The sequence below is a fragment of the Idiotropiscis lumnitzeri genome, chromosome 3, assembly GCF_059441095.1.
Source record: "Idiotropiscis lumnitzeri isolate Australia: NSW breed Sydney's pygmy pipehorse chromosome 3, RoL_Ilum_1.0, whole genome shotgun sequence".
Classification (NCBI taxonomy): Eukaryota; Metazoa; Chordata; class Actinopteri; order Syngnathiformes; family Syngnathidae; genus Idiotropiscis; species Idiotropiscis lumnitzeri.
Genome location: NC_142393.1, coordinates 21,054,204 through 21,081,875, shown reverse-complemented (window position 1 = coordinate 21,081,875; position 27,672 = coordinate 21,054,204). Strand labels below are relative to the sequence as shown.

Sequence of the window (27,672 nt, the reverse complement as noted above, 5' to 3'; positions counted from 1 at the left end):
TCACTGGAGCATGGAGCCATGCTTTATTTTTTGGTTGCCACCCCTGCACCATAATGAAATACTTATAAATATAAAACTGGACATTCCCCCCAATTGACCTAAACAGACGAACCCCAAGTTTTCATACATTTATTGAGATTTTTTTCTTCCATAGTGTCTTGAAAAGGTTTAGGGAAATTGTATCAAGCAAACGTGAAGCAATGGAATCAAAGGTCATCCATGTCCATTGAATGCAACACGGAATCCCATAAAAATATGCAAATAAATGCAATAATAGTGTATTTTTTTTTCTTGCATACAAATTACAGATTACAAAAACATAAATGAGATCTTGTTTACTCGATCCTGAAGTGGCGCTGAGAATACAGAATGAGTACAACATACATAGACTGTACAGCGCTGGACTGGATCCAGCAAAACAAAATTACTTATAATAACACACAAACAAACATACTATAGAAACATCCATTCAAACATTAAGCAATGTGATCAATAGAAGCACAAATAATATTCAGCGTGCTTTGGAAGGGGGTTTGGTATTCTTTGTCTTTCTATTTTTTTCTCTTTTCCAGTAAAGTTCCAAGAAGGACAATTCTTTTTTTTTTTAGTCTCGCGGATCTAATTCAGTCACATACATAAAGTCAAACATGAAGTCAGGTGACACTGAGACAAGAACCTTAGATTGAACTAAAAAAAAAAAAAAAAATCATGGTGCGATTGTGTGGAAAGAGGGTGGGGGGGGGGGGAAGTCCCAATATTCTCAACCACTCATATGAGCTTGATTGTTCGTGCCCCCCCTTAAGATGCCCCAGAGACGGAAAATGAAGGATTGTCATTTGCATTTCCGCAACAGTCTGGGGTGTGGGCCGAGGTTGACGATTGTGACTAATCATAAGTGCAAAGGAGATTGACATATTCAAAATATGATTGATGTTTAAAAACCAAAAAAGTAGATAGAATTAAACATAAAAAGCATCTAAAAGCTACATCCTATTGCACAATTAAACTTATGTGATGATACAAAACATGGATAGTCCACGACAACAAGTCTTGCATACAAAAATCAAAAAAAAAAAAAAATTACAAATAAAAAGTTGTTCTGTCTTTTAAGACCGTTTCTTCTTTTCAACCGGGCATTGTGCTTGAATGAAAACAAACTTGAGCGAATGATTGAATTCCGTGCGGTGTTGCGTCACGACGGGCAGGGCAGGACCAAACGCCGATCTCATCGGCTCAAAGTGCACGTAGAAAAAAAAAACAAAAACACTTGGATGCTTGTGAAGAGCGGACATTAAGGGACACCGCATAAAAACGGACGAGCGGGAGAGAACGCTGCATAGCTTGGATTGCGTTTAAAGCAAATGATGTCATCGGAAAAGACACACAGCAGCGAGACCTTAATTAGTGTACTGTACATCGGACATCTCGACTCTTAGGCCACGATTCCCCGTAGCTTCCTCTTGCTGATTCTGAGTTGAGCTCAACCCCTGCCCCCTTAAAAAAAAAGCTCAGTGGGTTTGTTCAGTCTTCGCCAGGGTTACGGTACGCTCACACGTGTGTGTCGCCGCGCTCGCCGACCAAGTCTGCGCCACGTAGGTAGATGGCTGAAGCGGACTTGGGCCGATTGTGGCCGTGGCCGTGGCCCCGTCCGGACCCGTTGTTGTTAACCTCGAGCCCCCGGGTGTCTGTTGAGATGACCCACGTGGTCGGCCGCCATTTCTTCAGGGAATACGGTGTCTTGACTCGTTTCTTGATCTTATCGCCGGTGCCCAAAGCGCTGTCTGGGTGCCCCAAACTGCCGCCTGCAAATGGCAATTAACAGTCATTATTAGCATCATGTGAAGGTGATTTGGGGTGTCAATTATTTGTGAGCTTTTACTTTTCGAGGCAGGGCTCAGCCATATCCCCGAGAAATATATGGAAATGGTCAATGAAGACAATAGGGGAGCCCCCCACGCAATCTTCTCGGTGGATTGCTCACTACCCCACTACCACAAATTCGGTGACATCTGTGAATGTTTTCATTCATCGGGTCAATTTGTTCAACAGGGTATGAGCTTGATTGCAACTGGAAAGTTCTGGTTGTCTAAGATTTTCTCCTCAAAGCCTTAACAGCCGGAGTGTTGGTGTGGAAACCGAATTATCAGAGGAAAGTCCGAACCACAAATGGCGTCCCACTTTTGGGATGCATGAACGAGGCGTTAAAATACATTGGAAAGAGGCGTAAATAATAAATAATAAATTGGACAATATATGGCTTTCATTTAACACCAAAGTCAATCAGGAGAGCTCCGTACAATGCATGCAAGATGTGGCAGGACATGTTTGATTTTCCTTTACCTGGGACAAGATATTTAAATTAATCAACAACACCACTGCAGATAAACAAAACGGATATTTTCAAATGACAGTTGAGGTATCCAAGTTTTTGCTCTCAAAAATGTTAATTAATTGGAGTTAGTTGAGTCAAATGAATGTCGTTTTTGTTTCACAGTTGTAGTACTTGGCACACTTGTTCATGCATTGTGATTTTTGAGAGATGTCGAAGGGAATAGATTCAGGCCGAAAACTCGATTAGAAGCATGATGAACTGCAGCGACGTAAACCTAAGTGTAACAATATTGTCCTTGTCTTTTGATGTTAATGTTCCAAAAAAAAAAAGAAAAATCCCATGTTAATATTCCATTCATAAAAATGGTGTTGGAGGCACCTGAAGACCAAAAATTATTGGTTTATTAGTTGGGAGGCTTAATTATTGAGTCTAGGGTGAAAGGACAACTTATACTTCCAACAACTTAGATAGGGAGTGTCTGCTGAATGTCTCTAGGCAAGAAAATACAGTTTTTAAATTTAAGAAAGTTTTTGATTATCTAAAAGAGAAAAACAATTGATCATTTATTTAATGCTCTAATGGATTTTTTCTTGTCTATTCAGAATTGTTCTTTAAAAAAGGAATAAAAAAATGTTGATACTCAATTATTTGCCAGAATTTTCAGTGGGATACACAAATACTACAATATTTGATAAATAATTCAGTGGTTGGTGCCCCCACAGTTAGCAAACAACTCGAAGCGAGGGGAAAAAAAAAAAGAGGAAATCAAGCGTCGGTTTGTAACGTGAAAAATCTTGTAATTTGAGGAACTGGCAAGGCAAGGTACCGCTGTATTGACGGGCAATGACGTATTCAGCGAACTGGAAGAATCAGCCTTTGTCTCACCTAATGAGGCCAGGTCCTGTGTGGTGAAGGACAGGTCCAAGGAGTTTGGTCTCTCGGGTCTGCGAACTCTGGGCTGCCTGAGCAGGGATTCGTCTCGCATGGTGACCGTCACGGGAAAGTTCGAGGCACTGGAGCCGGGCCCCGCGCTTTCTCCCGGGGGTCCCGTCGGAGCCCCGCTTCCTCCTTCCATACACGTGTCCTCGTCCCCACCGCCTTCGCTCTCACCCCCGCTCTCGCCGTCGCCCCGGCCATGGCCTGTGTTGCTGTTGTTGTTGTTGGTGTTGGGTCGAGCCGAGCGCAACGCGGCTTCGCTCGACGAAGCGTCCCTGGGATCTGGCTGCTCGCGGCTCAGAAGCGGCTCGTGTTCGTCCGGGCTGGCCGTGATGACGCCGAGGCTGAGGCGACTGTCATCGGACCGCAAAGCTCCGCTTCCGCTGGGAATGACGCCGGATCCCCCGAAACCCGCATCTCCGCCTATGGCCGCCGAGGAGGCAATCCCGCTGTTGTGACCGCTAATGGCGCCATTTATGCTGCCATTAACGTGCGAGTCTCGTAGAGCGGGTATATTATTTATGCCCGGGTCTCGATGAGCTTCTGCATCCATGTTTGGGCCCGTTACAGCGCCGCTGTTAATCTTGGATCCCTCCACCTGCCGTAGGTTGGATTTCCCCGATCGTCCGAACTTGAACCTGAGCGAAGAGGACGACGACTCCTTCTTGGCTGGCTTGCTACGCAGGGACAAGCTTGACGGCCTTTTGGGCAGGTTCTGCTGCTTGGGCAGAGGGAAGACGCTGGCAGGCATGGAGGCGGCCGGTTCAGACGTACCCGAGGCTTCGCTCGCCATCTTGATGAGAGGGTACAGCAAGCTGGAACTCCCCGGGCTCAGCGGATCTGGCGAGCAGAATTGCTTTTGCGAGTGTTCCATCAAGTTCTCGTCTGAGCTCTCTTTCAGGTTCTTGTCCACCTCTTTGGGGTCAAGCTTGGTGGTCTCCAGGTCTTCCTGAGTTAGGTGGAGGCAGACGGGGACCGTGGCACAGCCCGTAGGCCCCTCAGACTCAGAAATGATAGTGGTGGTTGTGGTGGAGGCGGAGGGGCTCCCTCTGAGACCCAAGCAAGCCCCACTGCTGCTGCTTCCCTCTGGGCTGGGCAGCCGGGCGTTCGCTTGCTGCTGGCGTTCTTGGTTGATGGAATTTCTGTTCCTTTCCCCGGTCCCGCCCCCCACTCGGCCACCTGCAGAGGTCATGGTATCGGCCTGCGTGTTTTTGGCCACGCCCTCATGCTCTTCGATGTAAGTGGAGGAATGCTCAGCATACGGGCCAGACTTGGGCGTCACCCGGTTTCTGAATGGAAACGGCGGGGAAAGTATTTCCGGTTTTAAAGAGCAAGCAGGCATTTAAATGGGTAAAAAAAAAAACGGCGTTAAGCTTTTTACCTCTCATTGTGCAGAGTGGTCGACATGGGGTTGAGGGTGGGACTGACTGATTTGGAGCGGTCCCAAATGAGCAGCAGCTCTGCCAGCCGTTCCTCAGCACACTGGGCTGTGAGGCGGGCCTCCGCATCCTGGTCCCAGCAGTCTTCCATTGTCTCTTTTAGAGAGCGAACCGCCTGCCAGATGAGAGACAAAAGACACATGGTGATCGCCAGAAAACAATATACATAACTTGCAAAATATTTAGCAAATAGAGTATTTGGGGGTTATTGGGATGGAGCCCTGTTGCCAATTGAGAGTGAACAGACGTTGCAAAACCTTTCCTCACATTCACGATCAAACTTGTGTCTCACTGACATCAAACATTTGTATTTAGCAGGCTTTTTTCCTATGAGCTTTGCTATTCTGGAATTGCTTTTGCTCCCCTTCTGACTCTGCCCTGCTATACACACATACCAAGCTGTTCTCTTTCCAGGCCTCAGGGAATTTGGGCCGCTGTTTCTCCCTCGACACCAGCACCTGCATGTCCTCGAACGTCGGGTGGTTCCCGGCTTCCGCCTGGAAGGCCATCTGGTACTCTGGTACAGATTCGCCTACAGGTGGTAAATAAAGAGAGAGGTGAAATTTAATAGGAACTAGCTTTTATGCTCATACTATAAAAGAATCCGTGTACATGCGTATGAGTGAAGTCTTACCAGGAAAAATGTCTGTACATCTCATGAATGTCTCCCAGTAGACCAGGCCCAGCGCATACATGTCCACCTGTTTCAGTGCAGACTCACAATCCCTCAGATTCACCGCTCCCTCCAGCACCTCCGGCGCCATGTAGCGGATGGTGCCCACCTACAAAGAGGTTGAGAATGGAAGGAAATGAAATTTCCATTTGGAATACTTCAATTCACCAGCGAGTATCTGTTACGAGGGGTCCGCTCTCACCTCACTGATAGCGGCGTTTTCCTCCTCCCCGTGGCGTGCTGGCCTGTTACCCGTCAGCTTCATGGATAGGCCGAAATCGATGATTACACAAGTGCCATCGGCCTTAACAAGAATATTCCGACTGTTCAAGTCCCTGTGGGAAACCGCTGGCTTGTACATGTCTTTGAAAGGAGGAAAGAAGAAAATTCACTCATTTTAGGGACGTTACGCTATTAAAAGAAAATAGAACGTTAGTTGCAGTTAGGGAGGGATAGCTACACTACAGTGGTACCTTGACCTACCAGTGCCCTAACATGGGAGCTAAAACTTCAGCTGCGCTGCCTTATCAGTGAATTGGGGAACAAGAAACGTAGAGCCACACGCACCAATGCACGTTCAATCATTTATTGAATGTGACAAGCAACCAAACACACTAGTACAGAATGAAAACGCTCACCCAGCATGAAGCATATGTTAGTCAAAAGGCAAATCGCCAAGTCGTGCCGGAGTCAGAGCTTCTGACCATCCAATAGGCCACGCCCCCATTGACGACACACAGCAAAACCCCCATACAAGTGTTTGTTTTTTTTCCTCCATTAATTCATAAAGGGCATCAATTATATGCTGGTTTTTGGTATTCATGGGCCAGCCTGCAACTTATCCCGGTAAATAATGGGGTGCACTGTACGAAGAAATTAAGTTACAACCTTTGGTCACGGAACAAATGAAACTTGTAAGTCAAGGTACCACATTATATTTGTACTGAATCATACAACATCAATCAAATCTCCCTCATATTGCTTCATGTTCTCTTCTTGACATCCTACCAAAACAGGATGCGCAGTTAATAGGCTGCTGAACTCCATCCCCTCTATCAAATGTACAAAAATAGGATTATGACCAGATTGCCTAATATCCTCTGCCTGTGCAATCTTACTGACCAGATGTACGGAATCCAGAGAGATTCTCCTGATCGCAGCTCCATTTACCGCAGCCAACTCCGCTTTCCCTTTTGAGTCTTCGCCTGTCACTTGCTCATTCACCTGCTTTTCGTTTTCTTCCTCCCTATTTGTAAGCCTCGCTGACTGCTGTGATGAGTACTCCTGGTGATTGAGAAGAATGAGGAGGACCAAAGGAGTTGTAGCTCTGTTTGGCTGTCAGTTCTGCCTAAGAAGAATGATTTCACTGAGCCTGGGGAATATTCACATCAGTTCACTTCATCTTTCTCTCCAATTTTGTATGACTCGGATGCAGGCGAGAGGCCAATCTATAAATAGGTCTGGCCTGGCCGTGCAGGCGGCAAGGAAGTGTGCGTTTGCCCAAATGCGATGATGCAAAGTGAACCAAGACCCACACGCAGTTGTACTGTGCAGGCTGTAAAGCGGCTTAAGTTCTTGGCTGCAAGAGCAGGATTCACGAATAATTCGAATAAAACTGCCTAACTCATAAAAACAAACAAAAAAAGGGACCAAAAACCTGTGTGTGTGGTATTCGCCAGCTCACCTCCTTTGAAGAGTTCAGTGTGCAGATACGCCAATCCACGAGTGACGGAGTGAGCAAGCCGGCAGCTGTTGACCCAGTCGTTGGTCTGAACGCTCAGGTAGCGGCTCAGAGATCCCTAAGGTAGGACCAAGAAAAAGGGGCACCGTCTTGAGATGTGAAGGTGATGAGGCAGCAAAGTCAAAGAAATTGTCCGCGTCGCTCTTGAGCTCTGACAAAACGAGTTGCGACGTGTGTGGAGAAAACCGCTGAGTCTTTGTCACTTCACAACACTGCTCGACAAAGGGCAAGCGACATGCTGATTTCACCGGTTCGCATGCGCCACATCCAGGTGATGACACACATTTCATCACTGTGTTTATCAGAGCAAATAATTCTGCTTCCATTAAGCTTCGCCTTTTTACTATTACCTTATCAAAACTTTGTAAATACATCCTGTTTTAGTTCTATTTTATCATGAACTCCATTGCATAAGAGGTGCCTTTGCGATGTCTTCATAGCAAGACGCATATTTGCAACTCCACTGCATGTTCCACTGATTGCCAAAGGACACTGCGGGTCACTTGACTCACGTGTGGGTAGTAATCCATGACCAGCAGGTACTCGGTGCGGCCCTCCGGGCCCGTCCGCTCATCGGCAGCCACAAAGCAGGCGATGTTGTCGTGCTCCAGGAGCGGTAGCCGGTAGATGGAACATTCATTCAGAAAGTTCTGACGGTTGTTGGCGGTGAAGACCTTGACGGCGACAGGTCGTTCATTGAGGGAGCCGCAATAGACAGCGCCGTATCGTCCCCGGCCAATCAGCTACAAGTACAGGGGAATGGAAGGATAACAGAGAAAAAAAAGAATTCTCAGTTGGCTTACAGTGCTGAACATAAACTTGAAAAATGTAAGTAATTTATCCATTTGTCAATGAACAAGAATAATTCTCGAAATTCTGATGGATCATTTTTATGTTTTCATTTTTTTTAAGCCTGTCCTGAAATGAGACCCATTGAATGCTGAATCAGTGATGTTGGAAGTGAAAGGGAATTGTCCCACTTAGAGTGCTATGCAGAATAAGTAGTATCCTTTCTCTAGGGAACAAAAAATTATCTTGTCCCAGGAACAGACCTCAAGCAGTTTGAGATTATCCAGGTCCAAAGAGCTCTCAGAACCAGCAGCTTCCATCATGTTTAGATTGTGAAGACCTTGCTTACTGTCCCCTGTAAAAAAAAAAATGAGACAAAAAAAAAAACATGCATACACGCAAAGTACTTTAAAGAAGGTCCTCTCTGATCCCATTTATTCCAGCAATTACGACCCCACCAAAGCATTTAACAAACTTAGCTACTGAATGTGGTCTGTTTTTGCTCTCAACGTGGCGCCATGGAAACTCACCACGCATCATGCGGTAACCAAAGAAAGCAGCTACCGCGACGATGGCCAGCACAGAGACGGTTGCCAAGGCAATGATTATTGTCTCTTCATAGCGCAGAGTGTGAGGGTCTGCAAGGACGACAGATTAAAAAAATAAGCATATGCTAAGAGAAAATAAGAAAGCAGAACTGGCCGAAATAGACAATTTCCAAAATATATCTCAAACTCCTCCTTAAATATTAATTGAGATTTAAAAAGTGATTCATATCAATGATGTTGATGTTTGTTAGAATGGTAACGTTCATAGCACATTTCTACCTTCAAAGCACTCAAAGCAACCCGAATAAAATGGCCTGGTTCTATTAATGTTGTTTTTTTTTTGATGCAATAAAACAATTTCAGTCACCCACAGCGAGATTTATGCACATGGGCCCATTGATCCAACAGTTTCAGGTTTGAAAATTGCCTTCTGCGGACTCCATGCATCATTTCTTACAGGCGGGGAATAGTATTGATATCAGGGCCTATGGTAAGACAGTTCTTTCATATATTTTCATTTGATTGTTTTGGGTCATTATTGCTGTGGGAGGATCCATGACCTGTGACTGAAACCAAGCTCAAGCAGAGAGCAGCACACTCTGCTCCAGAATGCCTTGATTGTTTTGAGATTTCATTGTACCCTGCATTTAAGTCACCCTGCGCCAGATGCAGCCAAGGGGCTGCACAACATAATCCAACCTAAAATTGATTTGCAAGGTTGATAATAGATAGGAGCGCATCTTAATTGAACAAGGCCATTTTAACAAACTATTTAGCACATGTAGCAAGGTTTGAAATCAGCGGTTTTGCATTACAGTTTTTCAGGCAAATGTTGCATTTTGCGTCCCATCAAAGCACACTGAATAGCAAAATAACAAAAATTAACATTCGACAGTCCCAAAAAGCGTTTTAACGCAAGCGCGTCGCTCATGTCTAGAGAGGTAGTGTACGCCGGAGGCTTATGACATCATCGGCAAGTAAACGAGTGTAGCACAGCATCAGTCGCTTCTAAATTACTGTCCAATAAATCACACAATGACTTTGCAGACTTTTTCACAGATAAGACAAAAAGTAAATGGCTCCCTCTCTGGAAAAAACGCAATGTCACTTGTGCCATCTTGTTCTCCAGTTAATCTTGAACATTTTAACCTTTTAGACTACACAACTTTGAAAGAAACTTAACAATAAGTAAGTACAGGTCAATATCAAATCTTATGTTTATACCAAAACTAATTGAAGACATCCGATCATTATTTCTGACTTCTTCTCGGGTTTGTCTTGTCACCTGTCTGCTAAGCGGAACAGTCGCCAACCCACCCGCAGACAGACTGATAACACAGACGCCTTGCATTCCGAGGAATGTGGAGTGGCAACATGAATGCTCGTGTGCGTGTGTGTTCCGCCACCTGCCCCTACACACACAACACACTGCGTTTTATTCACTGCGAAACCTTGAAGAAGGAACAATGGGCAATACATGGGCTTGCTTTGCCTGACGACGTTTCAACGTATGACGACTGGAGGTGTCCGTGCATGGCACATTATTGAAAATATTTAGCATTTCAACACGTGTGTTAAGCTACTTGGCCAGTTTGCTGGCAGTTAACTGTTAAGTGTATAATTGTCTTAATCTATGATCCATAGTTAGTTGCTAGCATGTACTGTACTGTAAATGTGCATGAGTGTGCGTGTGCACATACAGATTGGCTGTGCAGTGGTGGGGCTGGGAGGCGAGAAGTCCTCCGTGAAATTGACATTGCACATGTCACTGGCGCAACAGCAGAAGTGGTACGTCCCATTCTGGGTCTGAGGAGACAGTTTGTTCACCACGCAGCGGTCATCGCGACAATCTTGATGGTCGCCAAGGTGGGTCCAACAACCTGGTCGGGGGTTGACAACAACACAGATATTGAGAAATTACAAGGGCTGAATTTAAATCCAAGTGTCCGATTGTGATTTCGCGTCACTGCCCACTCGGAAGGGACTATCAACTGTGGTGAATTAAATATTGAGGTGTGTCAAAAAGGTTCCAGTCACAAAAGACGAGGCTCGAAATAACTTTTTGTCTTGGTGAAGCAGTTTTGCTAATCAATCACTTAATTTGAGGAGCAACTTTCTAATTTTGAGGAGCAATTTTTTGTTACCTGAAGAAAATGTTTTATTAAACAATAAAAAAATAATATGACAAATGAACAATTGGTTTTCTTTTATATATAATCAACAGTTTTTTAAACTTCTGGATACTAATTGCATACAGCCATCCCAAAAACCCACGCGGCCACTGACGCACATGATTGGTTACATTATCATCTCAATCTCGCTTCAAGGCTATTATACATTTTTTACATCTGCCAGCGGTGGCATGCTAGCAGGATTCAGGGAATTGTAGACTATGTTTTTCCTCCAAGTGTGAGATAAAAATCAAACGCTTTCCGTGTGTATTTTCAAACCAGTTTTGTTTTATTTTCATCTGCCCCATATGAAGTCAGCCCTGATTTATGTAACATAAGCCACAATGAAAAACGATGCATGAGTGGTATACTGCACTTGAATGTAGTAATGCAGTAATCGTAACATCATTGTGATTATCATAAATGGGCACTTTAGCCTATTTTGCCAGTCTGCCCTCCGTCCTACCTTGTTTGACTAGTCGGACTTCACCCGGTGGACTTTTCTCCCACAAGCCGAAGCAATGATTTCCCTTGGCGCATCGGATGGTGGTATTCTCCGGCGAGACCCGGCCCTCGCCCCCTGCCACTCGCTCCACCTCCGACTGCTGCTGCTGGTCTGTGAAGGCACACTCTCGCTCTTTGCCCTGTGCCGCTACAAAGAGACAGAGGATGGGGACTTGAGTATGAATCACATTCAAAAGTGCAGTGCTTTTGCTGAACATCTACTCATCACAAGTGTGTTTTGACCTTTCATCCACACTGCAATGTTTTAGTTGATGAAAACAAACAACACTGTGAGTGGCGCAAAACATATTCAGCACAGAACAGGTTTTGTCTTAGTCCTTTAAAATGTTATCGCGGTTTATCACTATACTGGAAACAGTTATTTCCGGACAAAATGCATTTTTCTTTTGGGATATGAACAATCCATTCCAACATCTGACATTTTACATTTTTTTTTTTTAATTTTTAGCGTAAAGGTCAGAACCCACACAGAAGTGTGTAGACCCTATTCAGTATTATTTTCCATTGCACTAACTATTCCCTTATTTATCTAATTTATATATTTATCTGAATTATTGTTGTATTGCACTGGAGAGGGGAGCTCTCTAATCTCGTTGCACACTTGAGTACAATGACAATAAAGGGATTTCTGATTTCTGATTCTGATTCCGGAAGTGCAACTTCAAACTCTCCTATGCAAAGCAAAAGCAATTTGTCAACAACACCCAAAAATGCCGCCGACTTCCCTGGGGCCGAGCTCATCTATGATGGACTTATGCAAAGCGGAAACGTGTTCTGTGGCCTGATGAGTTCACGTTTCAAATTGTTTTGGGAAATTGCGGACTTTGTGTCCTCCGGGCCAAACAGGAAAAGAACAATCCAGAATTTTATGGAGCAAAGTTCAAAAGCCAGCATCTGTGTTAGTGAAACAAGCATGGGCAACTTACACGTCTGTGAAGGCACCATGAATGCTGAAAGGTACATACAGGTTTTGGAGAAACATATACTGCCATCCAAGCAACGTTGTTTTCATGGACGCCCCTGCTCATGTCAGCAAGACATTGCCAAACCACATTCTGCACGTGTTATAACTTTGTAGTAAAAAATGAAGCAATTTAAAATATAAACAAGAGTTGTTCATAAACAGTCCATCCATAATTGTTCTGCGGCAGATTAACTGTATTTTTTTGTCAAATACCGTCAAATTCTTCTTCTTCTTCTTTTTTTTTGCCCATATCGCCTCCCCCCACGAGTACAATACAGCCCATCCAAACACTGCTCTGAAATCAACAATGAGCACGAAAGAAAACTGTTCACTTGCTGGTGTGCACTTTAGCGGAGCTAAAATGATGGCCGAGTAGAAAAGGTTGAGCCAAAGTCAGTGTGTGGGTCTGCATGCATCTGCATCATGGATAATGTGAGATAAGAAACACGATATGCTATATTGTATGTCCTATAAACAGATCCTCCCTTTCCCCTGTTTGGGCGGAGGGTGTGGGGGCCTGCACTTCTTATGGAGGCAAGGGTGGATGTGTTCTGCTCAAGGTCAAGCTAGCCTGGTAGAGTGGTCGACGGGGGTTTCTCTCATGTGCCATGCACATGAAAAGCCATCAGATTGGCCAATGTAAACCTGTTTAGTGCTAGTGCGTGTTTTTATTTATTTATTTTTTTTTTTACATGTTTCGATTTATTAAGTGTCGCTTAAAACACTGCCTTTTGCGCTAATAAGAGAATTGATTATAGGGGAAGGTTTCACGCAAAAAAAAAAAAATCACCACTTACACACCAGGATGGCCGAGTGGTCTAAGGCGCCGCGTTCCGGACGCAGTCTCCCCAGGAGGCCTGGGTTCGAATCTCGTGGCTGCCAGGATGGCCGAGTGGTCTAAGGCGCCGCGTTCAGGACCCAGTCTCCCCAGGAGGCCTGGGTTCGAATCTCGAATTTCCCCATTGTGGGACTAATAAAGGCATTATTATTATTATTATTATTATTATTATTTACCACTGTCCATTTATATTTACCACAATTAGTTTTTGTAAAATGTTCTCTTCAAAACTGTGTGCGGCTCTGTGAGGGAAAAAATTATTTCTTATTCCGAAATGAATAATAAAGTTCTTAAACTTTCTTATAAGGATAAATTTCTTGTGCAAAAAAAAAAAAAATCCTTTCTTCCATGAATCCATTTCCTTGACTATGCTTCGAAATTACTAGAAATGTCCTGCTGCAGGGAGGAGCGGAAATTAGGATACATGCTGCAATGGAGGAAATATATAGAAACAATAGAAGGAAGTGAACAGCCAGTGACAACACCCGAGACGGTAAAACAAACAGACTGACCTTGTTGGCTAAAGATGGTTTGACGGGAATCCACAAGTATCACCTTTGTCTCGTAATTTTTTTTCCTGTCTATACTTGAACATAAGCTTGGGAGGGGGGGGGGATCACCTTTACCAGCAGCCATAATTTGAAGATCACAAAAGTCATACTCTACTCGAACAGGAACAGAGATGGCAAATGTTACGGAAATCCTGGAATGCCAAACCGTAACGCCCACAACATGTCCTGGCTGTTCCGAATATTTAAAAAAAGGAACGGCGCTAGCAAGGGCTTTTTAGATATGCCTCCACTCCTTCGGTGAGAGACTCGGGAGACAGGATACACCGCAGTCCCGGTGGGACCTTTGTAAATAATTGTGATGAGAGCCCAAGTTAGAGCCTGCTTTTGAACCAAACTGAAGCATATTTCAAGGAAACCAATAGGTTGATTTGTCATTAACTAAAAATGTAGTTGATCTGAATAGATGATTATTCTGTCCAATTTTTTGATAGGATAAAATTCAGGACAGTCGGTAACATGGCAGTTAGCCTATGCATGTATGCATGTACATACTAAAAGCAAAAGATTGTTAAATAAAATGCTGAGGCAATAAACAGCGAAGCCACAGAATTGTGCTCAAACCCTGGCTGCAACAAGGCTTTACTTATTTGCAATTTCAACTACGGGAACACTCCAGGAAGCTTTGCTCGACGGAGGATGGTTCTTTGACTAAATTCTTTCAATCTCTTTGGAACATTTCTGGTTGGATGCCAATCCCAGTGTTTATCAGTGATTGGTCATGGCAGACTCTGCTCCTGGATCTGCTCTGCAGAGCTGGAGCTCTGCTTCTACTGCTGTCCTGGATAGTGGGTTAGAGTGTGCAGGCAAACCCAGTGAAGCGTGACACATGAGAGAGAAAGGCTCGGGTGTAGCTTGCCCATTGGACGATGGCTGGCACTTAGTGGTTACCCATGGCCCAGATATTTGTTAATACTCACCCCCTCCGTCCGTCTACCCCCACTCCAGGCTAGTAAACCCTCCTCCACAGAACTAGCCCTTGGTGCCCCCGCACTCCCCCTCAAACAACCCCTTCCGCTCAGCCTCATTGCTGAAAAACAACAGATCTAATCTGACCCTTTTGCTAAGGCCCATAGGAGACATGCAAGATACCGCAGTTAAAATACTACTGGGTGCCCCTTAAAGTCTCGTGAGGGGAAATGCAAATTCATGGTTGCATATCTTATGCACATTATGGTACTGTCGACACCAGTGGGCACCAGGTAGCCCCCAAGGACAATGTGAGCCTGCTGTTGGAAAAAGAGCTCACCAGTAATGGGATGTTGTGATTTTCTAGGGCTGTTGTATAAGTGATCAATATAACATGTTTTTTTAATAATTTTAATTATTATAAATGACTTCACATAAATCTCATTAATTCTAAATAATAAACATTTTCAAAGGTAATATGGGCAGCATCTGACCATCAGAATTGTTTTTTCCCCCTATAATAAGGTTTCAAATTTGAGAATTGTTGAGAGATTTAAAAAAAATTCAGCCATAACTAAAAAAGCCACTCTATGTCCCTAAAGAATTTCAATTAAATTCCTAGCAACTCAATATTTTAGGTTATTACTTTTACCACTCTGGACTGAAATTTCTATTATTGCGGAAAGTCAAGCTATTTATCAGCCCTAATCTACCTTCTACGGCTGTTGTTTGGGTGCATTCTCGTTGCTGAGGTGGGATGGGTTGGATTCAGAGGCCTTTGCTGACACCCCCAATATTTCAAGCCTGTTTAAGGATGGGAGAGATGAGGTGGGGGCAAGCACACTCTTAATCCGTGCCATCTGTTGCGTAAAGACTAGCACCCCCTTAAAACACCACCACGACTCTGTCTGTGTCTGTCTGGGTCTGGTACAGTTATGCTAATCCCAGAGTTTACACTCCCTTCAAATCATAGGGCCACGATTACTGACCACAATGCTTTTGTACCACAACCGGGCTTCCACCCCCCCCCCCCCCCCTAGCCACACTCCATACCCAAACTTTCCCAAATATGTGATGAAAACAGATGACTGAGGTGGTGTGCTGTTACTCAACAAGGGGCACAGGGGATAATCTCGGATGATTTATGAACAAAGCACATGGTGATCACCAGTGGCCTATCCCAAAAAGAGTTGGTTGATTCATAGTAGTCGTTTTTGGGTGTGTAGTGTAGAGCCCGGCAAATTTTATTGGATAATATTATCCTTTTTAAAATTGGCAAAAAATATTTATTTTTGATTAAAAATGTATTATTATTTTGCATTTGAACACAAAATTAATGACATTCTAAGCTCCCCACACACAAAAGAATTGCCAATTGCTGCCTATTCTGCTTGTAATTGATATCATTTTTGGTTTAAGCATCAGGGGACCCAAAAAAGAAGTTATTTGATTCATTACACGCTTATTGTTGACGTCGGACAGAATTCTTGTACCTGCAGCACCCAAAAAATGGCATGTTTGTTCAACCATTATTAACACAGTATCATCAGGCCATTTTCAACACGTTAGATTGGTCCATAAAAATAACGCCCATACGTTTGGAGTGAGAAATAGAATACATTTTAGACAATATATTACATGTACAACAATCGTGACTGAGGAGGTTCCGGCTCAAAGCCAGCGATATATATATTTATTTTTTATATAAAGGCAGCATGCCCCAAAGACTTTAGTGCCACTAATCATATGAGAACATAGTTTGAAGGACAGGTGTACAAAAAGAAAAAAATAAACATACTTTGGTTGAAACCAAACTACTAAACTCAAAATTATTTTACTTTTTCGTGTATGCTTGAATTAAAACTTCTGCATGGCAGAATGAAGTGAAGTGGGACGCTGATATTGTATAGCAGTCTTATAAAGTATTAACGGACATGGGACTTTGGCATATGCTGTATCTCTTTAAAAGGTAGTGAAAGCGTTATGAAGAAAGGTTGTCACATTAAGTGACAGATTCATATATAACTTTTTTTTGTTTCATAAAGAGAATTCATAAATGTAACCTTGGATCAAAGATACATTTCTTTCGCAAGCCTCCTCTTACTGCGTGTCATGCGACTACTTTTCCCGGTGACGGTCATCTGACTGCAGTGAGCGAAACTGTGGACACCGCTAATGCTTGTTCAATGAGGCGAAGCGGAGAAGAGGAGAGGAGGAAACATGACGAGTACTACTAATTACTCAGAAATTGCCAATCCTCCAGGAGTAGGCGAGCCTTTCGGTGTTGCAGTTGTGAACCGAGATGAAAATCAAGCAGTTGTGCGGTTCTATTTATCATTTTATTGGATTAACTATAGCATATCACAACAATATGTTGATTAAAAATGTATTTATTTAAAGAGAATCAAATTGTGCTTCTAAGAATGGGTCAGAAATCCAGATTCAAATGAAGTCCTAACTTGGTTGTATGATTACAGTCCTATGAGCTCAATATTGCTTCAATTCACGGCACTTGGGCCTCTCAAAACCGAAGCAATAAGAAATACTCTTAAATTATTGATTTTTGTTCAATGAAATGTTTATCTCGTTAACGAACACTAAACAAAAATATGTTCAACAATGCACATTTTTTCACCGAGACTAAAACCACCATTAATAAATGATAAGTGGTACAAAATCATTATGCATTTGTGTGGATTAATGAAGAAGAGATGAAAATATAGTTTATAATAGAAAGAATGGGCTAAAATCTATGGAAATTTTAGTTCAAAGACCAGACAAAAATAATATGCTTTCTTGGTGTGGAGTACCACTTTCTTGACTGACTTCCAAATAACCGCAGCGTAAGTAAAGCATTAATGGCCATGCTTTGCACGGGGTTCGAGAGAAAGAGAAGACGCTACACATCAAGATGTTTCCGCTACATTGAAGTGGAGAAAAAAAATCCTTCTGCTTCATTTAGTCAAAGAGAAGGAATGGGGGCACAAGGTGGCTGGAAAACAAAAAAAACACAATTTAAAAGACACCTCGCACTTTGGTGGTGATTGTTCATAACGTAACATTAAAACAACGGTTAGAATGCTCCAACAACAACTTTAAGTCAACAGCAAACTAACGATTGTGGATATAATTGTTTGTGAAGATTTATTTGGGTTGACTGAGAGTCGTTATACTGGTCGGACAACTATGGTTTCAGTTGGATTACAAGTTGTGTAAAAGCAGACAGAAATATGAGCACATGTAGGAGCTGCAAGCAAACTATAGTGAACACAAATCAGCTGTTCAGCGACACATGGATGCTAACTAAAAACTTAAAATGAACTAAAATAATTCATCTGGATAAAATGAAATAATACGCCACATGCAAAACAACTTTAACCTATACTTTCATATAAAAAGGTAATTGACTAAAACTAGTCTAAAATGTTGACCGATTTTGTTGACTAAAGCTAGACAAATAAAATGATGTTTTCTTGGACTGAAATACACAACTTCTCTTTGACTAAAACTGAATAAAAACAGGATGAGGTTGACTAAATGTGATAAAAAAAAAACAATTACAACTGGACTAAAATTGAGGCAAGATTTTAAAATAGCTGAAAAAATGAACATCACTTGCAAAGTTAGCATTACAATACACTTCACCACAACAAGTAATGTATTTTTAATTTGCTTGCAGTCTCACAATTTGACTTTTATTGGAGCTGTACAAAACCTACATATTACTGCAAAATTACAACCAAGTAACATTTAGTAGTTGCAATTTTCCGATGAAGCATAATCCAAAACTAAAGCTAAAACTGGACGAAACTCAATGAACTAAACAAACATAAATTCAATTTACGGTTGGTTCACATTTGGTTACGTAAAGCCGAAATATGTAAATATGTGACAATGTAAAGTGAACACCCCCCCACCCCCAAAAAACCCCAAAAAACTGTACTTTTGGAAATTATGAAAACAGCAAATTTGCATTTGGTAGTTGCACAACAACATTGTTCGATTTGAACTGGTGAAAATAGCTCCCGAAAACAAATTCAGATGAATGATGAATTCAAAATGTTCTGCTTTGTTTGAAGCAGACAATCAAATTAAGTGTGAACACACTGTATTACAAATCATATGTACGTCTCCAACCGCAATCCATGCTGGTACTGCTAGTATTCTTCAAAGGCGGCTGTTGAAAATCTGCCCTAGGTCCTTCTTGTGATACTGTATCTGTAATCTGATTTCAATATGAAATACTTTAAATATAATCGTACAATTTGAGAGGCAGAGGAGAGAGAGAGAGAGAGAGAGAAGAAAAGCAACGTTTTTGTTACCCCTCTCGCCAAGTGCACATGACTGCCACATGCCGCTGAAATAAAAACATCATTGAAAGACAAAATATATAACCGGGGTGGGTTGGGTGGGGTGTATAGCTTCATTAAGATTGAGATAACTGTCTCATTTTGGAACCGCAACTATTTTCACTAACCCACAACATTTGGTGGGATTACCTTTCATAGTTTTACTTGCCGTCAATCGCCTCTTGAGCTGGCAAAAGACAGAGCCCAAAGACTTCCACTTGTTGCCCTTACAAAGCCCTTTGGTGTGTTTTGGGTCATTATCTTGCTGCATGGTAAAGGATCTCCCAGTCAGTGTGGTGCCACCGTGTTTTACAACAAAAGAATTAATGAGCAAGTCTTACACGAAGCCATGAAAGCCAAAGCAAAGACATTCTCTCCACTAAATTTCACAGATTAGTTTGCCTTGCATGGTCGGAATCATGAGCAGATTGTTTATATTCAAAAGCTTTTGCTTTTCGATCAATATGGTAAAGATGCATCGTGTTTCTACAGTTTATAAAACTTTGTTACATCATTTTGTTGTCATTTTTCTTAATTTAGTAATCTGAATGATCACAGAAATGTAAACGGCACACATGTGCCAAAAGCGTGCCTATTGTAAGTTTGATTCTGAACACCCCAAAATATATATTTTCAGCAATTCAATCCCTACTTACATAGTTTGGTTAGAAAAAACAATTCTGATGCCAGAACGCATCAAAACAAACAACTGGTTGCAACTCTCTTCTCCGATTGGTCACAAGAATGTTAACAGGAAGAAGGTCGGCTGTGTTCGAGCGCGGGCTGCAAATGGCCCCGGGGCCCTTAAAACAGTGTGAAGTAAACATTGGAGTGAGTTTGCAAATCCAAGCCACACTTTTCCTTCTCAATAAGTCATCTCACACTCTCGAATAATATTTGAAAATGTGAATCAAAAGATTAAAACACACATTCTAGTCGTCTTTGTGATATTATGCTGTTGATAAAAAGTAGTTAAAAACTTAAACATTTACATGAACACATAAGATTTAGATTTCCTGTGACTCAATGAAGTGGTATTTATTTGTATTTGTTGTAGTAATGTGGGGTGTTATTTGAGAATACACACATCACAGAATTCAAACTGAAGGTTGTTTTGCAATTTTGGTCAACTCATGTTCTTCAACTTTGCTTTTGCGGCATGATATTCTAGTTATTCCTCCCTGATGCGCGACAGAAGTCGTCACGGCAAATCATATAAACACGCTTCGCCTTTGCTTGTTGAACTTTCTGTGGAAAAAGCTGACTTGTTTTACAGCAATCTCTCCACTTCTCTCATCCCACTGCGGTTTGAGTTGGAGCGGCCCTCTCTGACGGATATGTTTTATTTAGTGCTGCTGTCTAGCTATTCGGATGGAACGTTGAAGCCCCCAAAAGTCGTGAGAATTGTAACTCCCGAAGAGGGCATCAAAAGGGTCATCCCTGTTGTTGCAAAAGCCCCAAAATTAGGCTTGGATAATTGTAATACGTTCAAATATGCTGGAGTGTTTCACTTGAGATAGATGCAATACTATTGTAAAAAAAATAATACCTAATACCGCTTCAAAATTTGTCAAGACGGCCCACACAGATTTGTATCAGTAGCCATTTACACTTTTCTTTGCAAGCCTTGCAGGAGGCAAACCCGTGATGGCACTCCAATAGTTATTGTCGTTGAAAAGATTGATGCTTTTGTATCTGTACTCATACTCCAAATAATACTAGAGAGATGAAAGCACTTCACCAGCCGCACATACAGTAAAGCTTCCCGCAAAGGGGACCTGGAGCCATCTGAAAAAACTCGTCACGTCCACAAAATGTTCATTTTTTATGTTTCTGAACACATTTTCAACACGATTACAAGAGGAAATGGCATTAACAAGTATTTGTATTTTGAATCAAGTACTGTCCATACCATCAGAAAAAATGTGTTGCTGTGCATACCTAGAAAAGACTGGAAATTTAAGAGATATGCCCAAAAAATTACTGGCTATGGATTAAAACAATCTACTCCAAAATTTTACTCTATCAAACTAATGGGCCGCTATTTTTGTTTTGATATTGTTTTCATTGCTTTTTGCACTATTTGATATCTCGCAGTGAGGGAAAACCTGTAATTACACTTCATCGCTGTAATTTGTTTGAGAGCTGACTTTTGACCGATAATGACTTTTTTAATCAACTTCTAATTTATATTTAATGTGCAGCTGCACATTTTTATTTAGAAGTCTTTATCGACACACTTTAACACAGAAAACATTTGCTAAAGTGTTTGTTAGATCTCCAATATTGCTGTGACTATTAAAATTTGTCGAAGAGAGCAAAAACAGGTAATGTATCAACATTTAGCCTGAAATGAAAAGATATGTGACACAAATTATATTGAGTTTTTTTCAAATGGTGCATCTACATAAGAGCATCTTGTCACATTTGCAATAATGCGTGAGGATGATCATCAACTGTTCGTATGTCTTACATTATCAGCAACCTCGCTTCCTCGGATTGTATATTTGAAATTGTCATTGTGTTTTACTCTTCTCTTTACATACCTAACTCGTCTCCTCAATACTTTTTCCTACTTGGAGGGAAAAACAGAAGCTAAACCAAAACAAACTGTGTGCCATACCCCAAATATTGAATCCCAAAACAATTTTTGGATGCTGGTACACACCGATGCTCACATAATAGTTTTACCAATTCCATTCAGTGTCATCATTATTTCATCATAGAAAAATACTAAGACGGGCAAGATGATCGGCCAATTTGTTGAGCGGGATAAGGGCAAAAAGATCATTTTTCTTAATTTTCTAGGTCACACAAATCATCCCAAACTATAAGTATCACGTTAAATGGACCAGCAATAGCTTAATTGCAAAGGTGGACGGGTCAGTACATTTTGCCAGTTTGTTATTCATCCTCTGCCAGCGGCTGGGCCACCTGTCCGTCATTGTCAGGCTATCATTTTATCAAGCCAAACCAAAACTGGAATTGACAATCCATCACTACGCCATTGTTAAGTAGCGTTAAATAAATGAACATTTATCACCACAAACGACAGACCAAAAGGACGGAAATTTATACAGTTGAGTATCGATTCCCAGGTACCGCTAAGTAAAACATCCAGTTCAATTGCGAAAAGTAACCATCTTTCGGTGCTGGCTACAGACTAAAATCATAGGGAAATCATTCCATTTGAAAACAATATCACTATCTGTGTGAATAATTAATATATTGAGAATTGAGAATGTGCATACAGTATATGGACTCGATTGGAAATGATTCTGTCTTAGTTCAACCAGATCCATATGTAAAATAACATTTTCACAACTTTATACTGAGGTCATAATGTAATCAAAACATGTTTTTTCCACATCCATCGGTACCGCAAAAATATGACTTCCTTTAACAGATTTGTATTGACACACAATCAGACCCTGAAAATACTTAGCAGATAAAAGCCAACAACAATGTTGAAATGGGATTGACGCACAGACATTAAAATGTCCAACTCATGTGCAACAGCATCCTTTTATCATCGACGTTGGCCAAGCCATACTATATTGCCAATGACATTGCAATATTAATATTTGCTTTAAATTGCTCTAATCCAGTCTTAATTAAACCAGACAACTTTCCAAACAACTTTAAAAATGTGTTTGTGTCATCCACATTGCAAGATCACGCCATCTCTGTGGTTGTTTATACAAGCTAGTGATGCACCCAAACCGATACCAGTTTTCTTGTAAAAATGTTCCGATACACACAAGGTAACAGCATTGACAATCGTGTGTGTGTGTGTATTAGAGAGTGAATAGAAACTCCACATGCGACAACACTGTTAGCTCTACAAAATGGATGACAAATCCAAAGGCCACTGATTGAGGCAGCTGCCAATTCAACCGCCAACCATCAACTTTTGCCAGCCCTGTCGCCCACTCCGCAAGCACATGAGTGACGAGTCGCGTTCCTTTTACGGTGCGTAACAGTTGAGAATTACGTGTTCGTATTCTGTTTGCGTTTCGGATTTTACAGTGGAACATGATAATGACAGCTTTTAGAAATTGTTATGAGTTCAAACTGTGATCTGTCTTCACATTTTGTGAACGCAAACATGAATTTGTTTGTGAAGTTGTTTCTGTGTCGTGTATATGGACCTTGTGTGTCAATTTTGCTGCATTTTGTCTTGTATTTAATGCTTGTTTGCTTTTAGTGCAGCTACCATTCATGTTTATGCTGGCAGTCACGTAATGGCTGAGGCGTGAGCTGTGTTCATGTACTTTGTAAATGAAAGTAGATTTGTATATTTCTTTCTGTCCATGACAATATAATGGAAATTCACATTTGTATTGGAATGTTTTGGATCATACACACAATATGTTCACAGTTGTAATGATGAATTTTGTTTTCTTTACTTTGGTAATATGGGATTTATTCTCTTAATGTTATCAAGTTGTAATGACGGTATTAATCTCATGGCATTATCAAGTAATGGTACTCAGTATCGACAAGTACTCAAAAGTAAGTAGTCGTATTTTTACTCTGTCTGAAAAAGTGGTACTGGTGCATTCGTAATAGAGGTCACGCAACATTCTTCTACATCAGATTTTCAATGCATATTTTATATACAACAGTGCATGTGATCATGGTACACTGTGTTTTATTCTTGCACACTAAACATTCCCTGGGCATTTACACATATTTGTGCTGCAAGTAGCCATTATTTCAATAATTAATCTGTTTATTATGATTATTATATTATTTTGGCAATTATTAAAAAATAGGACATCATATCAAATTGACAGCGTAGAAAACGCACAAATAACAATTAGGATTCAGTTGCCGGTTCGGTCCGTAACGTAAGAAAAAAAATGTTCATCACTGTTTTCCAAAATAAATGTAAATGTTCTATTTTGATGCAAGACGAAGATAATCAGTTCGCGTTCACATAGGTTCATAGAAATGGGTTAATATTTACCGTTGAGATGTTGAAATTCCTTGCATTGGATATTTTTAAATAAAAAAAAGGTATTGCAAAGATTCTTTAGCTATAAATTATAATTATTGATTAATTTGATAATCGATTACTTATCGATTAATTGTTTTACCTCTGCATATAATTAAGCGTTGCCTGCATTTTTTATGGCGCTGATAACCACGTACCTGCTAAAAGTAAACATCAGGCATAACCATGAGCATGTTAATTAAAATAATCTAGATATTAATCTATTCTCATTCCTATACCAAAAGCAGGAAGGGCAGCGTAAAATTAAGAATGTCTTGAGGTTAATACATTTACAGTATAAATGCACCAATCGCTGCACATCACTGCAGACCAAGCTATGTAATCAGTCTGTCATTAAAACTTAAAACTATGTGTGTATATATAAGTGTACATATATGTGTAAATATATGCGTACATATATTTCCCATCTTCCCACACATTCTCCGCATTCACTGTCCCTCCATCTCAGTGCGGTCCAAGCGAGTATCTTATCATGCTCAAGGTCTCACAGAAGCTTGGCCTCAACCCAGACTCTGGCAAAGGGGGGTTGGGGCACAACTTAGCAGACAAGGCCTGCAGTATGTTTGGCAGTGTTTTTCCAGGCCTTTGTACACAGAACGATTCAAAAGGAGCCAGGATGGCTATGTGCTTCAGCGCTCAAGATGAGTTATCTCTGAAGGCTACAGGACAACAACGAGATGAGCTCCAGAGAGCCCTGCAGAAATCTCAGAGATGGAGGCAGACAGAAAGATGATATTTGGAAGGGATTTGAGAAAATGAGCACTGTGGGGACTTAAAAACGGAACAACACTAAGTGATATCGAGTGGCGTGTTTGGTGTAAACTACAGTACATACATTAAATATTTACAAGACAATAATCCATACACAGCTAAAACACTTACCAGCCACCGGAGTAAGGAGAAGAGCCAGGAAAAAGCCGAATTTTGCAAAACACTGCATGGTTGTAGTTCGACCCATAGGCATGATCGTCAAGATCGACTTTGGTCTTTCTCTTGGAGCTAATCCACACACTTGATGCACTTTCTGGTCCTCTTCTATTTGCAGTTATCACACAAATGTATCTTCCTTCAGTCCTCGGGTCAGCTCAATTCGTCGAAATGCTCTTCCTGGCATGTACATTTGATGTTCGCTGTGCCGTCAAGGGGGAGAAATCAACTTAAGTTAACGCCGTCCCGTGATTGATTCCTGCATAAAATCTATGCGCTCGAGTTGTTTGGCGTATATAAAACGCAATTGCGAAAACAAGACATCTCTACAAGCTGACATGCTAGCCACTGGAAGCCCGTCTCCTGCTCTAAAAACTTAGCTAAAGACGAAAATCGTCGCTTAATACGACGCATATTCCACTGAATTATCCATACACCATTCTCGAGTGTAAACCGAATTATTTCGTCCACCGTCTGCACTGCAAACAGGACGTTCCTATGTAATTACACGTTAGCCAATTAGCTTGGCTAGATGGCTAAATGCTATGGAAGCTCGCCGACGTTAGCCAACTGCTAGCGAGTTCGTCCTCCTCTTCAGCGTCTGAGCTTATTTTTCAGTCTTAAAGAGAGGAATGCTTCCAAACGCAGTGACTTTTCCTCCTTTCCTCACACGAAAAAAACCCCCCAAAAAACAGCACTCGGGAGCTTGCAAGCGACGGTGAGGGGGGGGGGCGTCTATCTCTGGAGCTGATCTTCCCCGGGGCGCTCGACTGCGCTCGTTCTAGACGCGTTGGAGCTCCGTTAGGCAGACAGACAGACAGGCTGGGCGGATGGGAACGCCTCATTTATTTGCAGGCTTGTTTGGACCGCTCGTCTCCGGTATCGTGTTGCTGTGGGTTGGCGTCGGGAGGGCGGAGGAGGAGGAGTGCAGTCCAAGTGAGCCAAACACGGGTGCCGCAGCGCCGCTATGCCGCAGACGGTGCGTACAACACCCTGGAAGGGAAAGGAACGTCACAGGCCCCACACACAGTTCTACTAAAATTGCTGAAAGTATTCACAGTACCGCCATGTTTGAACATGGAGGAGCGATCCCCTATACTGTTCCCACAAAGTTGGCTGCATGGAAATACCCCAAAAATATCTTGGTATGCTGGAAACATTCAAAATTCCTTTCACTGGGACAATACTTTGGACAATTGCATGCTCCAATTTTGTAGGAACAGTGCCAATGCTCAAAGCAAAGTCCATAAAAACATGGATGAGAGAGTTTTGGTGTGGATGAGACTGCACTTAACAAATTCCTGACCTCGATCGAAAGAACACCTTTTCTTATACAATCCAACAATAGCTAATACTTTTGGTATTATACAGTATCTGCTGAATTCTGACTGACTGAATTCTGCTTCAGGAATTTTTTTACACCAGGTACTACCAAAATGTTTCTGCTCTATTTTGGAGGCCAAAAGAGAAATTTTATTTTATTCCCAAAATGTGTATTTATTAATTTAACTGTAGAACAAAAACAAAACAAAAAAAAAACGTTTAGAGACATGGGTTTTCATTAAAAAAAAATACAAGCGCGTCAAATCGAGCTGAATCAAATTATTCCACTTAAAAAAAATATCGAGATGTGTATCAAATACATTTTATTATTAATCGGAGAGATGCAAACCCCTAAAACATAAATATGCACTGTATGTATACAGTTACAGTCAAAAGTCTGGAAACACCTTCAAATTCAAATGCCCCATTAAGAGATCAAGAAGTTGAAGATAATAATTCTTGATCAAAGAAATGAAAGTCATTCCAGGTTATAAACACTCATCCATGCCATAAAGCTGACTGAGAAAATACCAAACTGATGGAAAATATGTCTATTGTGAATAATCTTAATTATTAAACATTTTCTGTCTTGATTGAAAAAAAAAACATTTGTTTCCAAATAATTCGATCAATATTTCTGAACAATGTTGATGACTTAAGTATTAATCCACAATTAAGGAAATTCAAAAAGGGGAAGTCAACCCCCTAAAATTCTTTGCCACAGATGTGCCTTCACTAATCTAATCATGGCATCCTGATTTATATTCCGTTCGTTGGATATGAGTTAAGTAGCAAAATATATACATATATATATATATATATATGTGCGTGTGTGTATCTGTATAAATGTCTATGCGTGTATATGTATGTATACTGTATAAAGTATGTTCAGTATTTACACACACACACTTGTACACATGTGAATATTCCAGCAGAGGGCGATGTAAGATTATAATGCGCAGAGGGAGCATTAGTCTGCTGTTGAACTGAGGAGGCATTTTGACAAAACAATGGATGCTGCAACTTCAAATCTAAACGTTGTGTGTTCAGGACAGCTCAGACCTCTCTTTAGATATAATCTGAAAATCTGACGAGAGGTGGCCAGGAGGCACTATGGTTTCATCTCTTCTTGATGCAAGGAAGTTGCCAGGTAACTAAAACATGCCATACTCACAAAGGACAATGAAGCGACACACAAATGCGCGTACACGTATTTAATTGGTAGAGTTCTGTCATCCGACTTTCGACCACACACTCCAAGTATCCATTCCAACTGCAGAATTTTGACAGAAACACCTGAGTAATATAATCATCCAACCCTTCCATCTATCCATCAATTTTGCAAACAACTGATCCATAGTCACTCGGACTTTGTATCCAGAGTCAAGATAGAGGCAAATTGAGTACTGATTAATGCGACCAGACTACCAGTTTGATACAACATGGAGCCCGTTGGCTACCATCGACTTTTCACTTGTCAGGTACACGATGATTAGGAATTGGACATTGACCAGGAATTGAGCACAGGTCAGCTATAAAACCTGCCATTCTCTACACTACCAATAAACCACTCTAGTGATAAATTGAGAAATTAATAAAGCTGTGACGTAACGTGCAGT

The 27,672-nt window shown here is 41.4% G+C and overlaps 1 protein-coding gene across 1 annotated transcript; it reads right to left on the bottom strand.

Moving 5' to 3' along the window:
- Window positions 1–695: 695 nt before the first annotated feature.
- Window positions 696–25,650, bottom strand: LOC148340326 (bone morphogenetic protein receptor type-2-like). Its single transcript, XM_088290808.1, has 13 exons — window positions 24,686–25,650; window positions 11,096–11,281; window positions 10,159–10,338; window positions 8,441–8,548; window positions 8,174–8,265; window positions 7,634–7,864; window positions 7,065–7,179; window positions 5,583–5,743; window positions 5,342–5,489; window positions 5,103–5,239; window positions 4,650–4,822; window positions 3,218–4,557; window positions 696–1,802 (listed from the first exon to the last, which is right to left on the bottom strand). Exons 1-13 carry the CDS (start codon window positions 24,765–24,767, stop codon window positions 1,549–1,551), a joined length of 3,207 nt encoding a protein of 1,068 aa, XP_088146934.1. The 5' UTR covers window positions 24,768–25,650; the 3' UTR covers window positions 696–1,548.
- Between the last annotated feature and the right edge of the window lie 2,022 nt (window positions 25,651–27,672).

Bases quoted from the DNA above. Each gene is read 5' to 3' on its own strand.
- LOC148340326 (XM_088290808.1), bottom strand. From the start codon at position 24,767: ATGCCTATGGGTCGAACTACAACCATGCAGTGTTTTGCAAAATTCGGC. The intron at 5,490-5,582 runs GTGAGAGCGGAC...ACCTCTTTGTAG, and splicing joins AAAACGCCGCTATCAGTGAG to GTGGGCACCATCCGCTACAT. The intron at 5,240-5,341 runs GTAAGACTTCAC...TACCACCTGTAG, and splicing joins ATGTACAGACATTTTTCCTG to GCGAATCTGTACCAGAGTAC.